The sequence below is a fragment of the Chelonoidis abingdonii genome, chromosome 2 (genome assembly GCF_003597395.2).
Source record: "Chelonoidis abingdonii isolate Lonesome George chromosome 2, CheloAbing_2.0, whole genome shotgun sequence".
In the NCBI taxonomy this organism is placed as follows: Eukaryota; Metazoa; Chordata; order Testudines; family Testudinidae; genus Chelonoidis; species Chelonoidis abingdonii.
In genome coordinates, this window is record NC_133770.1 from 30,542,403 (window position 1) to 30,559,498 (window position 17,096).

A 17,096-nucleotide genomic window follows, 5' to 3' on the forward strand; every position below is an offset into this window, starting at 1 on the left:
GCTACTCCTCTCGTTTGGGAGGAATTCCGAAATCGATTTAAGGAGGCGGTTAACTCGATATTAATGAGGACGTCGTGTGAACGGATACAGCGTTAAATCGGTATATCGGCCATTAAACCGATTTAAAGTCGCAGTGTAGACCTGGCCTAGGTATACGTATGCCCACGTCCTGATTTATACGTGGACCTTGAGCCCAGGCAAATGTGCAAGTTCAGCCCATGCAAAAGGGTTGGGGTGGAAAAAAGATAGATTCCCAAAGAATTTATTAATAAGAGTTTCTTATTTTATAAGAAAAGGAGAATGTTTTTTTTTTTTCCTTTGGGGGTGAAGGAATGTGAATTGCTGGGATCTGTGTCTTTCTCATCCCCGATCACTATGTGGGGTGTAGGGTATAGTGTACTCTGGATCCACTCTTGATGGCTCTTTTTTGAAGCTGTGAATGGGGACGTCCATTGAGGGCTGCATAGTCTCCTCCCCATAACTGATGGTTGAGAAGAGAGAATTCCTTGTATAAAGTAAAGGGAGGTACTGTGTATGGTCAGTATTTCCCTACTGTCACCCACCAATATGTGCTGTGTGAACAGGGAGAGGGATTGATTTTGGCTTCAACAGGTGTGGCTAGGCCATGCAGCTGTGTTACAATCTGAATTGCAGATGCATCAGGGCTCAGAATTTAGATTGGGATTTTCAGCAGTATTGGCCCAACCAAAATGCAATGATAAAGTGTATGGACATTCATTGTAGGGGCTAGCACCACTTACATCCTACTTCAGCCATATATTGGGACCTCTAGACAGGGTGAATTTCATCAAAAAAGTTTTGTTTTTTTTACCCTATTCAAACAAGTTGAACATGGAGGAATGGTTTTTTTTTTTTTGGTCAGACTTCAGTAAAAAAAAACCCAAGGGGGTAACAACAAAAATGATGCCTTTTCCCAGAACCCCACTTTTGGGCTGACAGACAGAGTAGTGGAAAGTTTCATCTCCCTGAGATAATTTCAGAAAGCTTAATGAGTGAAAATGGATTGGTTGTTTTACAGCGTTAACTATAGTTTAGGCTGCATGGAAACTGTAATTATGGTGTAAAATGATGTAATAAAGGCATGCAAACAGTTTTAGCATTACTTTATATTTTGCTTAGAGGAATAAAAATATTTTGTGTAATCAACAGTTATGAATGTTATTTTTAGTGCTTTTCCCCAACTAAGAGACAGAACATCCTAGTAAAATTTTATTTTGTAATTACACATTATAATTTTAAAATCCCAGTGATGTGATCAAGACATTTTGCAACAAAACCCAAGAAAAATAGATGTAATCAGAGCTGCTATTAAAGATTTTTCTGTTTTACTGATTGTGACAGACATGGAATTGCTGTGCAATCATTACAAATACTGAGCTCTAATAATTTTATGAACATTGTGTGTGACCTAGGAGGTGAAATAAAGTTACTGTATGATTGTTGTAGTGTATTAGAATCGCCTATGTAACTGTACTGATCTAATTTGATTGGGGCTGTAGGAAGACCAATGAGGAAAGCAACTCAGGCCAGGTCTACACGACGCGCGAAAATCGATTTTAGATACGCAATTTCAGCTACGAGAATAGCGTAGCTGAAATCGATTATCTAAAATCGATCTACTCACCCGTCTTCACCGCGCAGGATCGATGTGCGCGGCTCGCCATGTCGATTCCGGAACTCCGTTGGTTTTGGTGGAGTTCCAGAATCGATGTAAGCGTGCTCAGGGATCGATATATCGCGTCTAGATGAGACACGATATATCGATCCCCGAGCAATCGATTGTAATGCGCCAATATGGCGCCTCGTATAGACGTGGCCTCAGTAGAACTAGATAACAGATACCCCAGAGCACAGTTGAAAGACAATGGGGCAATCTTAGCTTCAAGGATCCAGTCTCTCTTACCCAACAATTTGCAGGCCTTGTTTTACCAAAGCTAGGAGCCTGGAGATGAAAAGAACACCAAGGTGTTGCTCACTTGTGGGAAGCTGTCTAGGGAGATAGGTAGACTGCGAGAGGGAGAGACAGAAAGAGCAAGACAGACAGACACTCTGTAGGGGGAGTCTAAAGAAAAGTGGGCCTTCCCAGCCCAGACAATGGTAAGCCTAAAGGAAGAGCTAAACACGTGTACAGTCTCTTTTATTGTTTTTAAGATATGTTTTCACTGAAATGATTTTGTTCTAAGAAAATAGTTGCTTTAAGGAGTCTGGTCACTGTATTGACCACTGTCCTTGCTCTTGGAGGGAACAGAACTGTAGGGTTTAAGCCAAAGTCAGACTGTAAGGTTAGTTCTCGGGAACTGCTCCCAGGGTCCGAGTTTGAGAGTGGAGAACCACATGATTCCACCTGAAGCCATGTGATGGCTAGAGGTGCAGTTCTCCTGGGAACTTTGACACCGATACACCTAAATTATGTTAGGAATTTGGGGGATATTCTATATGGCTTCTTGGCAGAATAGCGTGAATTGAATTTTAATCACTTGATAGTTTGCTGTTTTTGTGTCACCTGTTTTCTACTGCTAAATACATACTGTCTCCATTATCTGTGTGCCTGTGTCATTCGTCCTCTACCCCACACAGTAGCATCTTTACACCTCCAGAGTATTTAAAAATAGAAACATAAATAATACTCTTTTTCTCTCTTTCTGTTCAGCTTTTAGGAGACATAGTATGATTAGTTTATAAGGGGAGATAGTTTTGTTTGTGTGGGGTGTCTGTATGTGAAGAACTTATACAGGGAAAGCTAAGTTAAAGATATTTCTTTTGCATTTGTGCCTGATTCAGGAAGGTACTCTACTGTGTATATAACTTTAAGCATGAGAGAAGTCTCATTAAATATCAGTGTACTTCCTCATCTGCTTCTAGGTATGCATTCTGCTTGAACAATGCATATATCAGTGGTTCTCAACCAAATTTACCATCGTGAGCTGCATATGCAGCTCTCTGTGTTATGTGGGCCGCATCCATACAATATATGTACTACCTATATAGCCCTGAAGATGTCACAGGGGCTGCAACTGTGTGCTGATTGGGCCGCAAGTGGCCTGCAGGATGCAGGTTGAGAACCACTGGCATATATGGTCTTGTGCCTTTGTCATGCTGAAGTTAAGGTGGTGGTTTTTTTTTTTTAAGTAAATGTAACGTGTGTGAAATATGCTGGCTTGTCAGTCCTGAACACTTACTCAGTCTGCTTACTCATTGCCCTGTCAAAATGTCACAACCCTGACCTGAAGGGGCACCTTTAATAATGAGAGGATAGTTTCAGACTGGATGTTCGTTCATCTCTGCCTCTTTGAGAATGCCAGTAAGGGTGGCTTGGCCCCTTTTGCAATAAAGACTAGACAGAGTAACCAGCTCATTGCACAGAGGCCATCAGATGGTAATTATTTTTCATCTCTAGTGACCTAGACTAGGTTTGACCTGGACATTTCAGGGTAAACTGTCTACTTAAAAATTTCCCGTACTATTTTACAAGTAACAATTATGGATTCCTGTATCTCAAAGAAATCAGAGAATGTTGTTTTTATTTTCAGGTTTTTTTTTCAATTGGTTTACTCAGGATGTAAACCCCAAGTTGCGGTTCCTAAATATTCTACTTATCCCTTCATTCTAGGCTTGTCTTTTATCTAGTATAGCATCAGTTTTCACCCATGCAGTAATAGTAGTAGTGGCTGAGGATTTCTCTATTAACTGGAAGCGTTGAAGTGAGAATTAAACATGCTATGCCCTCCTTCAGTTGCCTTACTGAGAAGATGCACCTTCGTGTTGCTGCCTGGAGCCAAACATGCAAGAGTCACAGATCCAGGCACCTTGCATCAACCTACACTGTGATGTCAGCTGAGACGTACTGGCTGCCCTGCTTGAATTTTAAATGTAGACAATGTTGTGTATTCTTATTTCAAAAATGTAATGCCCTGTTTCTTATGTAAGGGTGTTTATGTTTATAAGGTAATGTTTATAAGTGATTTGGAACTTTGATATCCTGCTCCAGAACAGCTGTTTCTTTAGTTAAGTAGTACTGCTTTACGCAGAGGGTAGGCTTAATGATTATCATGAAAGCATATTAAATCAGAGGGACATTATGTACTGAGGAAATATTAGATGTGTAATCATTCGTAATCTTAATGTTCCAGAACCCTGGGGTTATTAGTAAAACGACTGGAGAAAGGTGGAAAAGCTGAACAAGAAAACCTTTTTCATGAGAATGATTGTATTGTCAGGATTAACGACGGAGACCTTCGCAATAGGAGATTTGAACAGTAAGTGCATTTACTGTACAATTATTGCTTTTTTTAACCTTTAACCACTGCATATTGCAGTAATTTGAGGAAATAAAACATTTAAAAACAAATTGTCTAACCTCTTTTTTATAGAGGAAAAAATAGTCTATAGTTTTAGAGCATATTTCTTTTAATTACTCAAGCTACAAAACTACAGGATAATTACTGCCATCAGAATGTATGTGACTTTTCAGTTTTCAGATAAATTATACTTTGTTTCTTAAAGATTATGGGCCCATTTTTTTCTTCAGCAGATGACAAACTGAGCCTGGTTTTATCTTGAAAAATCATGTCATGATTCTTGTTTTTATACATTTACAATATTGCAAGCTGTGTATTTGAGGGCAGCATGGAGTCCTGTATGTTAAACATTTTAAAACACTTGTGATTTTGTGTGTGAGAAACTTAAAGACACTGTAAACAAAGTAGCTGAAGGTTCCCTGTAGAAATTTGTGAAGCTATAAATACTTGCTTTGTAGGAGACTGGGATTTGATGGAAGGCCGGAATGTTAAATCAAGACGATTTAAAAAAAAAAAAAATGAAAATGGGTCAAAAATGTAGAAAAGAAAGTAAATATTCATAACAGGGAGTAGGGACAAGAGGAGAGGGCAAAATAAATATATTTCTGAGGAATATATCATTAGCTTTTTTTAAAAGTAAATTTCCTTTCAGTATGTAATATATTGTCAACTAAAGGAATGATGCCTTAATCTGACAGTTGTGCATTCGTTGTTATTTGAAATGCATTAGTTTCTATTAGTCCTAACCAGGATTGGGACGCCATTGTGCAGAAGTGTAGTTTAAAAAAAAAAATCTGTGTCCTGTAGAGCTCGTATTCTAAGGTAATGATCAAAAACCCATTGGTGTCAATGAAAAGACAAGACATTGAACTGAGTGAGGCTACTAATGGGCAGGAAATTAAGTATATGCTTCAGTTTTTGGAAGACTGGGACCTAGGAAAACAAACACATAAAGGGGTGCATACATGTATTTTTATTCCATTTTAATGTTGACTGTCTATCAGCTGAGCAATTAATTGTAGACATTTCAGAAAAAGAAGGTGTTGAAGGAGGGACTGGGCAGCACCTTGTGGACTACTTCAGGGACATACGAATAGGACAATGTGGGGAAAAAACACAGAAAAATGCTCCATTTTGTGTTGGAAGAAATTGCAATGAAAACCATATTTAGTTTCTATCACCACTGAAATTATTATATTTACAGATACTGTTAATTATTTAATAAGCCTCATAGAAAAAAGATAAATTGACACAATAATTATGGTTAAATTTGCTGCTGCGATATGCAGTGTGTACAGAACTTTAACATATATTTAATATATATTTAGTTTTTAAGTATTTTTCAGCCATACGGTGTGGCCCTGTGGAAATAAACCTTAGCAAAAAGCGGTCATGGTATTCTAATAAACAAATTCCGGTTTTTTATTTGTTTCAGCAATATGTCTGTCAGCTCATGTTGCTTAATTAACATCAGTAATTATGCTCGTAATATTTTGTAGTCTGCCAGTCTTAATTTGTTAATTTTGTATTAATTCTGAAACCTAGAGCACAACATATGTTTCGTCAAGCCATGCGTACGCCCATCATTTGGTTCCATGTGGTTCCTGCAGCAAATAAAGAGCAGTATGAACAGTTATCCCAAAGTGAGAAGAACATGTACTACTCCAACCGGTTTAGCCCTGATTCCCAATATATCGACAACAAGAGTATTAACAATGCTGGACTTCACACATTACAAAGAATATCTAGAATGAGTAACCAGACAGATCAAACAGACTCTTACTCACAGCTACCTCATAGTGTGAATTCATCAGGGAAACCACCATCGGGCCTGGCTCCATCACCTCAAAAAGTTCTTACCTCCACTACCAACAGTGGTTATAACACCAAAAAGATAGGGAAGAGACTTAATATACAACTGAGAAAAGGTAAGGAACATGCTTCTGAAGTAATTTATGTTGAGGATGTGTATATATAGTGTAATATGTGTGTATTTCTCTCTCCATGAAAGCCTAGTTGGTATAAACAATCTGTTGGCTTGAGTTCAGTATGGTCATACTACTCATGAGTGATGAAGCCATGTGCAAATTATGTAAGTTATCCCAAATAAAATGCCCCAGCAACCCATCATGCAGTCTGTATATGTGGCATATTTTATGGAAAGTTATTTTTGAAACATTTTAAAGAATACTAAAACATTTTATTAGAACATATTTCGTACCTTCCAACCTCTAAAGGCCAGGTACCTTAGTAACTGTAAGTCCTATTGAAATGGGCCCAGTGGGAGAGGAAAAATTACAATATTCTGTATCTAAAATCTTCATGACTTAAGTCTAATATCTCAGGTCTGCCTTCACTAGAAATAAGTTTTTTGCACATCCAGTTGAAAATCTGGGAATTTCCTCTTTCTAATTATATAAAGCTGTTGTTTCTTACTTTGCAGGGTTGTGAGATATTCAGTCTAGATCACTGACTGACATAACTGCTGATATTTCTCATACTGAGCCTTCGGATACTGTAATTTGAGTTTGATGGTAATCACATTTGAGGAGAGAGAAACAATACTGTATTTGTATGTGTATGTGCACATGCTTGTATTGTAATATATCTGGTATATGTATATCTGTATATATGTATGTGCATATAGAGCAACAGGGTGGATGAGGCAGTATCTTTTATTAGACCAATTTCTGTAGGTGAGAGAGACAAGCTTTTGAGCTTTAAGACTCTCTCTCTCTCTCTCTCTCTCACATAACCTGGAACTGACACGGCTACAGCAACACTGCATTTTTAGAGCCTTTTTTATTGATTGATTGATTGATTGTGTGCATAGTCATCTAGCCAGGCAATGGCATCGTCAGTGGCATGATGCAGTTCTTCTAGACCTCCACTGAACCTGGTCAGCAGGCATTCATCGACAGTGTGCATCACTGTCTGCGTTGTGCCGCAGCTGCACAAAGGGCTGTCACAAAGGCACCAGTGATACTGGTTGGTTGCACAGAGACCTTGCCCAGTCTGGAACCTGTTCAACAGGGACTATTGGCGACAGGGCAGGTCAAAACCAGGCGGGCAGATTGTGGGGTCAGCGATGAGGGAAATTATAACGGATATCCATTCCTCTCGCCAGAGTGTTTCTGCCCTAACATCCTGGCATGGCGGATGAGACCATAATGGGTGATATGATGGCAAACATGCAGCTGGTGGTTAAAAAAATCATTGTACAGTGGCAGGCTTGAGTTGGCGCATACTTTCTCCAGTAACTTGCCAGTGGCAACCTCTCATCTGATATGAGGAGGGGCAATATTGCTCAGAACTGGAAGCCATGGGAGTGGACTTGGACGCAGGGTGCCTGATATGATACGTATGGCGGCATGTAACTGCATATCCTCCAGTTTGGTGTGTGATGATCAACTCCAAACTGGTGTACAGTACTCCATCACTGAATATAAGGTGGCAAGACCTGACATCCACAACTTTGGAACATGAGCACCCCATGACTAATTTGCCAGTTTGTTAAGAAGAATAATTTGCACGTCTTAATGTTAGCTGCTGTCATCTTCAGGTGGGCATGGTAATTCTGCATGGAGTCTAAGGTCATACCTAGATAGACTGGCTCTACTTCATGCTTCACCTTCTGACCATTCAGATAAATATTCAGTTCTCAGTTGTGCTGGTGTGATGAAGATGGAACAAACTGGAGACTGTTTTTAGGACACTTGACTGGAGGTGCCAAGTCTTACAAGTCAGCTAGCTTTGTCATGTCCTGGTTTAAGGTGGCATCAGCTCCTGAAACATCCAGGACTGGGTATTGCAATAGATGTCATCTGCGTAAATTAACTTTCATGACTTCCTTGTTGGCAGATCATTGATATAAAGATTGAACAGGGTTGGAGAAAGCACAGAGCCCTGTTGTCTCCAAGCACTCATCTTTTCCTCCATATTGACTCTGAACTGCCTATCACGGAGGAACAGTTCAGTGACGCCTGTGACCCAAGGTAGCAGGACTCGTGATAACTTCATGAGCAGGCCAGTGTGCCATACCATATTGTACACTGCTGTTAGGTCAATGAAAACAACTCCTGTTTTCAAGTTTCTCTGGAAGCCATTTTCAACAAATGTGGTCAGCATGTGTACGGCCTCGGCAAAAGCCAACTTAGTCAGGGCTCAAAATTCTCTCCCCACAGGGTAATATGCGCTGTAGGACCAAGCACTCCAGTGCCTTGAAACACTCTGACAATAATGATTTGGGATGATAGCTTGATGCTTAACGTGGATCCTTTCCAGGCTTGAGAAGGCCAATGATTTTTGCGGTGCGCCATATCTTTGGTAGCCTACCTTCACTGATGACTCTTGTGAAGAATTTCAGAAGCCAAAGCCGAGCACAAGGGCCAAGGTTTTTCAGGAATTCTGGAGATATGTTGTCATAGCCCGCAGCTGTTCCATACTTGATGCTACCCGGTGTCTGTTCCAGCAAGTGGTTCTGGGCAGCTTCTGATCTGGTGTACACATTTAAACATACACCATTCGTTCCTCACTTATCTTCACAGCTGTTTCTCCAAAGGTGCACTGGCCACTTTAAGTCGGTGTCCAGCTACGTGATTGGGTGTCACTGAGGGTCGGCTGAGTGCAGGTGGCAGCTTTGCTGCTCCAAAGCATCAGAGCAGACTCCAACACTTGCGGCTGGAGTGGGTAAAGCTCATCCTCTCGGTCATCTCCTCCCATCTGGCTCAGCGAGCAGTGTCCAATGATTCAGTCAGATGGTCAGCGACATCTGGGTCACCAGATGCCTCATACTGTTTGAGAAAGGCAACGCTCTCCGTGTTGAGACAGGGGATGTAGACAGCCATGTGGGATGGCTCTGTAGGCTGCTTTGTAGATAGCACCACAGAAGCAACAGTAGGTCTTATTTACCGAAGTATGGTGGGCTGGTATTGTCACCACACTCTTCTCCAGCGCTTCCTTGTATTTTTTCCAGTCAGCCTTTCGGAAGTTTCAGTGCTTCTTTTTGGAACTCTTGACAACTGGGAGCTGTAGCCGATATGGATCAGCGACGGTCTGTGTTGGCAGTGTGGAAAGTTATCCAAGACTTGGCATGTTGCTGACTGAGGATGACCATGAACTGAACTAACCCAGCACAAGTCACGATCCCATCTAGCAGAATGGAACGTGCCTTGCTGCTTAGCATCATGGAGATGGGTGAGGTCATTTCGAGATGCCCAGTCTGCAAGTTTAGAGCTATATAAAATATATAGCTTGTATACTGCAGTTACCATTAAAAGTCAGTATTTGCAAATAGTTACCACCCATTCATTTTTTAAATATGAGTTATTTCATTACACTTAAAATAGGAACTAATGTGTCTCAGATGCCATTGTGTTGTAACTCTTGGCAAATGATGAGTTTTTAAATGGCAATGCATGCCAAAGTCTTTGAGGTTAAAGCAAGTGAGTTCAAGGAAGGGTGCACTGCATTCAGTAGGAAGAAATGACATTGCAAATTATATAGCAAACAGCCTACCATTGTGACAGACTATGCTATATCTCCCCTTCTGTTAACCTCTCATATGAAGGCAAAGTTTATCTGTTTCATGTTTGATTTTTGTTAATTAATAAGAATGATTTTCTTAAAAGGAGCTGATGACAGAGTATGTTGAATGGTAGAGATTTATTTTGACTTCATGATTACCAGGATAGCAATTTTCTTTCTAAAATTACGGCCTCTTTTCTGTGAACTTCTTATGAACTACCAGATTGCTTGTTTCTGGTTACTGAATTTTAAGCTCTACAAACTTGGGTGACATAAGGCTGAATTGACAGTTTGCTTCTGTTGTTGATGCTCCTTCAGAAATACTTGAGGCCATCAGCTTAAGACAACTTGGTTGGAAAAATGTTATTGGCTGAGTAAGGAATTGCTGTACTTACAAAAATGCCCCCAGTCACAACACTGATTTTTCGTTCTTTAATGGAATGGATAAATAGGAAGCCTCTGAAAATATCACTGGGACATAATATGGAAACATCTAATTTTCTCAGCCAGGGGTGAAAATATGTATGTTTCACCATAGCTTGTAGAACATTAACAATATTTATGATAACATAAGTATTGGCTGGAGGAAATAATTATTTTGTTACAAAGCAATCTTAATGCCCAAGATGTTGAAAAAAAGAAAACAGGAACATCAGTTTTTTAATTTTCTGGAGCAGAGATTCTCAGAGTGTGGGATGTAGCTCATTTCCTGGTGCCCTGTAGAGATAGGGTGACTAGACAGCAAGTGTGAAAAACTGGGATGGGGGTGGGGCATAATAGAAGCCTATATAAGAAAAAGACCCAAAAATCGGGACTGTCCTTATAAAATCGGGACCTGTGGTCACCCTATGCAGAAAGCTGGTTGATGACATTATGCTAACTTTTCCCCTGGCATTCCACCTAATCATACTACAGTAGAGACAGCAAGAAATACTGTAAACATTTTCTTAATATAATTTAGACATGTAAGCAGTTGCTGTAAATGCTGAGATCATGAATGAGAGGTGAGATGTGGAGCACAAGATGAGAGAGGCTGGCGATCCACAAGGCAATCTGTCTAGGAACATAGTCCATGCTATAAAAATGTTTGACACCCCCTGTGCTAGTGAATCCTGTTTTAATGAATTTTCAGATAAAATGAAAAATACGAGTACCCATACTTAATCAATTTAACTTGACTTGACAATAAATGCCTCTAAGTTCAGACTTTAAAAACACAACCTAAAACATGTATCAGAGGTGATCAGTTTTATTTCTAATAGATTGCTTTTATAAGAAGAATTACTATGTAAAGACAGCACGAGTCAAATTGTAAACAGACATGCACAATAATTTAGCATACTTTATTTTATGCATGCTAACCTAGAATAGAATGCATGCATACAGAAAGGATTCCTCATTATTTTTTCGTCAATCTCCACTGTAGAAAGATGTCTTCCCATCTTGATTTTCATTTGATTAGTCTCAGAACATAAATGTGGCGCAACAAATGAACCAAAGTGCTTTAAGTATACCCCCAAGTAGTTTATTATAAATGAGTGAAATAGGGACATTGATTGTCTTTTGATTATTTCAAATGAAACACATTGTAGTAAGAGGTTTTATAGAAATCTAACAAATACATGTTCTTTGCTGCTAAGACACAGCAGTTATTTCACCAAATAAAATAGTTCGATTTAAAAATTCCTTTTGGGTACATTAAAGCATGCACATATTTAAGGCTTCAACTTGAAATTCACTTCTGATTTAATCAGTGTATTCTAGATGATGATGTATGGGTGAATTGACTCCTCAACATAAAGAGAGAGACCTTTATTAAAGCTATGTTTTTACTTATTGTGTGAGCTATGTCAAGTAAAATGACGTACTAGGACAGCCCTGTAGTACTTGCCTCCATAATTATGATTTCTTAATATTTATTGCCATTTTGGCATTTTCAAATAACCTGATCTTTCATAGGCATTAGCTGCTTAATAAAGTCAGAAGAGAAGGTCAGTAATATGTTTCAGTCAATGCAGAATGTGTGTTGGCTTTTCTAAATGAAAACGGATATCTATTTATCTTTCCTTAAAGGTCAGGCCCTGAACTTTTAGCATACAGATGTAGGGGTTATTGCTGATATTCTAATACTATTGAGGCTTGAATTGCAGTCAATCTTCATAGTTCATACAAGTTAAGACAGCACGGGGAGTTACAACTGGCTTGTATTTTTTATTTATGTTTTACTGTGTATCATAATTTACAATAAACCTGAACAAGAAATGAAATAGAGAAAATTCCTCCTATCTGACATGTAGAGAGAATAAGGCCACTTACACAACATTCACAATCAGGCCAAACTTTGATCTCAGTTACACTAGCAGAGACCCAAATAAACTCCTTTTGACAAAACTACTCTGGATTTAAGCCAGCGTAACTGAGAAAAATCTGGACCAACCGTTGTAAATAATGTACTACAAACAAAAAAGATTATTCCAGGAGTCTCATTCTTTATATGTTCATTAGCTTATAACATTTAGTTCAGTAGTCCCTAAAGCATTCAAAGGGCTGCTTGCAGTCAGGGATGACATCACTCAGAGTTCAAACACACTAGTCTGGAAACAACATGGAGTATTTCAAGACTGCTGTGGACTAGAATGGCTTCTCATCACCTGAAGGAAAACACCATTGCTCATTTAATATATTAACATTTAGTGCATAATTCATTTAGGCTTGAAATAGCTTTTTATCTAGATTTAGTAAATACAGTGCTACTGCTTAATAAAACCTATATGTAAAGTGGACATGGAGACAAGAACAAACTCTCTAGTTCTAATTTCCCAAGCTGTCTATAAATCAAGCATGAAAAGAGAATCTTTCAGAAAACCAAAACAGTCAGCCAAAGGTCAGAGATTCTACGATTTTGTTTTGACATTATAGCAAAAATTGAAATCCAACTTTGGTTACTTAACCCATCTGTTTTATCTGATAATTTGGTAATGGGCCTAAGTAATTTGGTTTTTAGATTTTCTAATCTGAATTGCAAGAGTTTACATTTTTTCTGATTTGGAGCCATATTCTGAAGTCCATTCTTGAGCCCTGAGCTTGCACATAGCAATTTGCGGACAGACTGCTGTACCTCTTTAGCTATCCATTGAAGATGTGGAGCTCCAGAAAGGCACAGTGGCCCATGTGCAGAGCTGCTTGAAGGGTCAGAGCCTACTTTTTAATTAGTCCTTAATCATGCAAAATTCCACTGCACCTTCGATAAGGACAAAGATTTCAGAGTGAGACCCTGATTTAGTTGTAACATGGAGTTTGTACCCGTTATGCAAAGACTGCTAACTATTTTTCATGATAGTTTCCTGTTTTCAAACGTACTTTTCTGAGATAGTCACCTTTTGGGCTGAAGTTGTCCATGCGTAAAATTTTCAAAAGTGACTTAGGATGCCGAGTCCTATTGAGATGTAAAAGCCAAAGGTCTCAGTCACTTTTGAAAATGGGACTTAAGTTTCTAAACCACTTAGGTGAGTTTCAAAATTTTAGCTCAAATCAGAGGTGGAAGTGAAAGGAAATCAATCACTTTAGCCATTTTTGAGTTACTGGAGAGAGGTGCTACAAACACCATTTTCCTGTGGTGAAAACCCACCCCCCTCTAACCATTAGTTTCAGCAGGTATGCCGTGAAAATGGCTGAACTTTAATACTGAAATGATCATAATGCTTATTTAGGAATGTACTCTTCGGTTAGAGGGAAAATTATGTTCTAGAGTCTCAGACCCACATAGCTAAACAGGCATGCAATTAATTTTTGCAGCTAACTTGTTTGCACGTGTAACTGCCATAATTTCATAGATTTCTAACTGATCGTTTGCACATGCCGTTATTCTCGTTGTACATGTCAGTCCTGAAAATATGGACTCCAAAAAATACTTCTCAGAGAACATCTAACATGGTTTTAATCTTGTTAATGTAGCCCCCTTTTGTGGCATCACAACATGTATTCTCTCTGCCTGGTTCTGCAGGTGTGGTGTAGACTCTAACGAAGCACACTTGGCCATATAGAGTGCATAGTTGATGAAGTAATTAACCTGTCTATGCAGAGAGTGGTTCCAAAGAGGAGAGATATCATGGACCTGAAAAAGCCCATTTCTCTATCTTGCCTGCTATAATTGTTGCCGTACGTGTGGCACTCCTGCATGGATTTTTTTTTTAAAATATCCCCATGTTTTATGTATTTTAAGAACTTGCAACACTGCCATTAAATGAAAATGCTTCTGTTTAAAATTCACTTTTGAGCTACCTTCATCTCTGTGCTGCCGATGGATTTCCCCAGCTATTTGTCTCCTTGATCCATGAACCTTAATATTTAGGGAGTGGCAGATTATGTTCTGGGCCCTTCGAGTCAGATCTAATAAACCGGACTGTCCCTGTACAGCCCACTACCCTAAGGGAAGTCTGTTCTCCACTGTGTATGGCATGGGTTCTCTGTATTTGGGTAATGATGAAACTGCTCCTGGTATTTCATATACAAAACACTAATATATATTGAAACATCACCATTGGGTTATCAGTATATTAGGGGAAAAGTAAGGCTTCTGTTTTTAAAAAAATGTCTGTGAATTGTTCCATAGTGAAGAGCCTGATGAACTAACCTGCATTTTCTTAACCTGGGGGAAAAACTGCCCTGTTTTAGCTCTACCTGCAATCCTAAAGTAGAACAAGATACTGCTGTAACAATGATTGACCGTGAAACAGTTAATGTGGACTTTCAAAATGTTCGTAATTAGACTTAAGGATGAATAATCTATTGAGATTAGAATGGATGTTCAAATGTGTGAAACCATTATTCCTCTGTCTACAGACTCTAGAAGGGAGCACTCAGTTAGTTGGGTTTTATTTGGAGAGTTTGCACAATCTGAAGAGCTATATGCACAAGTATATATTTTTAATGAAAGCTTTAATCTGCAGAAACCGATATGGAGACCAGAGAAAGTGCCAATTCATCATACCGTTGAGCTTCAGCGCAACCCAACCCCCATCCTTAACAAATGGCTAACTTGTATTTAAATACCAAAAAAGAGTCCAAGGAGTTTAGCAATCAATATGGTAGTCTCATCATCTGAATAGCCAGTACTGTCTTTAGCTTCCAGCAGGCAAAACTGGAATCAAATAAATCAGATACAGAACTCAAAAGAACATTCATTGCAACAATATATCATTTTTTTATTGTTCTGAAGCACTTACAGCCAAAAGAAGATAGGAGTTTGGATGGGCTCCAGCTAAACTCATGAACATACAGTGGGAGATAATAGTTAATGGATTAAAAGTGTGCAAAGTTCCTGCCTAGCAGTAACACACAGGTGATGGGGATTTTTTAAGTCAGGAAAAGGACCTTCAGGCCCGTGCAGGAAAGCTGCTTCCTGACCTGACTAGCTTCTATTTGCATACTGCATTTGCCCATTAACTGACTATTTTTTGCCCCTGAGTGGCACCATCAGAGCCAGACTCTGGATTTTGGTTCTGTGTTCCCAAAGGGATCAGTGCTGCCCATGAACTCACCTGGTAGCTTGAGCGTGAGGAGTACTCCACCTGCTCCTGTAACTAGCTGGCTCTTAGGCATGCAATAAAATGTCTTAACTGCAGAGATTGACACTGCTGGGGAGAAGGCTGTGCTTGTCTTGGTTTACAGCTTGGGGGAGAGCATGAGGCCTTGTAGGTTGGTGGCTGTATAAGCTCAGGTTTGTGCAACTTGCCCCAATGCAGGGGAAGCTGAGTTTGCCAACCACCAAGTGGTGTTTTTACCGACTCCAGATACTGTGTGCTCATGATGGATCACGTAGGATACAAGGGTAAGAGTAGATGCCTCTTGGCCTCTTACAGATTATGCAGGGGGCTCAAATGCTCTAATTTTAAATCCTAGCTTCTTCTGTTTCCTTTTGAGATTTCTCGACTGCGGCTGTAAGTGCAGCAACCTCCCCCCCCCCCCCTTAATTTAACACTGATCTCCACCCAGTTTGCAGCAGGAAGTGGGGAAGGGCAGATGCTTATTGAGAAGGACACGGCCTCCTTAATATCTTTGGTCCTGGCAATACTTTTCCGCACCATGGCACACCTGTACCTGACATAGGCCATCAGATCGTGGTGGGTGAGGAGGCCACACTCTTTTCATGCCAGAGAACCTTAGAAAGACTGACACATTACACTAAGGACACTGCTTATCACCAACGGGCTGTTCCTAGGAAAAATGGAAGGCTAACCCCTATTTCATAGGGAGGCAACAGAAACTTTGTGCCACATGAGCAGGTTCCTGCCATTCCTGTACCAACTTCCCAGGTCATAGTAAGGCCGATCTTTATTTAGGAAAGGATTTTCATAACAGCATATATTCAAGTATACAGTACAATGTAACAATGGATTGTTTTTTCCCCTTTAATTTTACCAGCTCCCTACCTCCCAAAAAACAAACCCCAAAACAACCAAAACTTTGAAGCTGCCGTTCCGTGTTTCAGTTAAGAATGCTGCTCTGAGCAATTATCCTTGACTAGAGTACTTGCCCAGATAATTGCCTTTTTTGTGTTTATTATTGCGCTTGCCACTTGTCATCCCTTGGATAACTTGACTCTAGAATGCTTATTCAGCATTGCACATGATATAGAAAGGAAGCTCCAACTTGTCAAGAAAGCTGCTGATGTTATCAAGAGAAGCTTGAGCATTTGAATTACACAAATCAGTAGGGTAATTTCTAAATGCCTCATTAATTTCAGTATCATTAAGTATAATTTGATCATATTTGGAGACAGCAGCTGTAGAGGGAGACATGGATTCTGCCCTCATTCAGTAACTTAGCCATTTCCTGGCTTTGTCTTTGGAATCTTATAAAAGATTAACTTGAAGCTTACAAAGCTTAGCTCAAATGGAAGATAATCAGGTAATGATTCTAATGGTCAGTCCATGCTGTCCTTGGTGCAACCCCTTAAAAATTAAGTTGAGGATGGCTGGATGTGAGAATCAAATCGTCTTGTGCTAATGATTATAAGGGTCTGTCAAGTCAGTAAAGCCTTTTTTTCATTTGTATGTGTGTATGGGGGGGGGAAATCTCATCTTTTCCTTCAGCTTCCTTGCCACTCTCACTCTGTGTTCTGACTATTGTGTGTCCAGTTTCTTTTCTCTTTTAAAATTTTGAAACTATCTTTTCTTTGGACCTTTCCCGGGTACCACTGGAGCCTGCCATATGTTTGCACAGTTCCTTCATAAATAATACGATGATCAA

General features: G+C 39.6%; 2 protein-coding genes across 9 annotated transcripts in view; one reads left to right on the forward strand and one right to left on the reverse strand.

Moving 5' to 3' along the window:
• Positions 1-10,002, reverse strand: part of LOC116836441 (uncharacterized) — a 149,572-nt gene extending 139,570 nt beyond the window's left edge. Inside the window, exon 1 of the mRNA XM_075062232.1 lies at positions 9,994-10,002. The gene's annotated coding sequence lies outside the window, so the exon portion shown is untranslated. The remainder of the gene's footprint in view (positions 1-9,993) is intronic.
• The window catches only part of PARD3 (par-3 family cell polarity regulator), a 649,228-nt gene that overhangs the window by 380,382 nt on the left and 251,750 nt on the right, over positions 1-17,096 (forward strand). For all 8 annotated transcript variants that reach the window (XM_075062225.1, XM_075062229.1, XM_075062224.1 and 5 more), the window contains 2 exons: positions 4,152-4,277; positions 5,865-6,247. In XM_075062225.1, the coding sequence (XP_074918326.1) occupies positions 4,152-4,277; positions 5,865-6,247 (509 nt within the window). The remainder of the gene's footprint in view (positions 1-4,151; positions 4,278-5,864; positions 6,248-17,096) is intronic.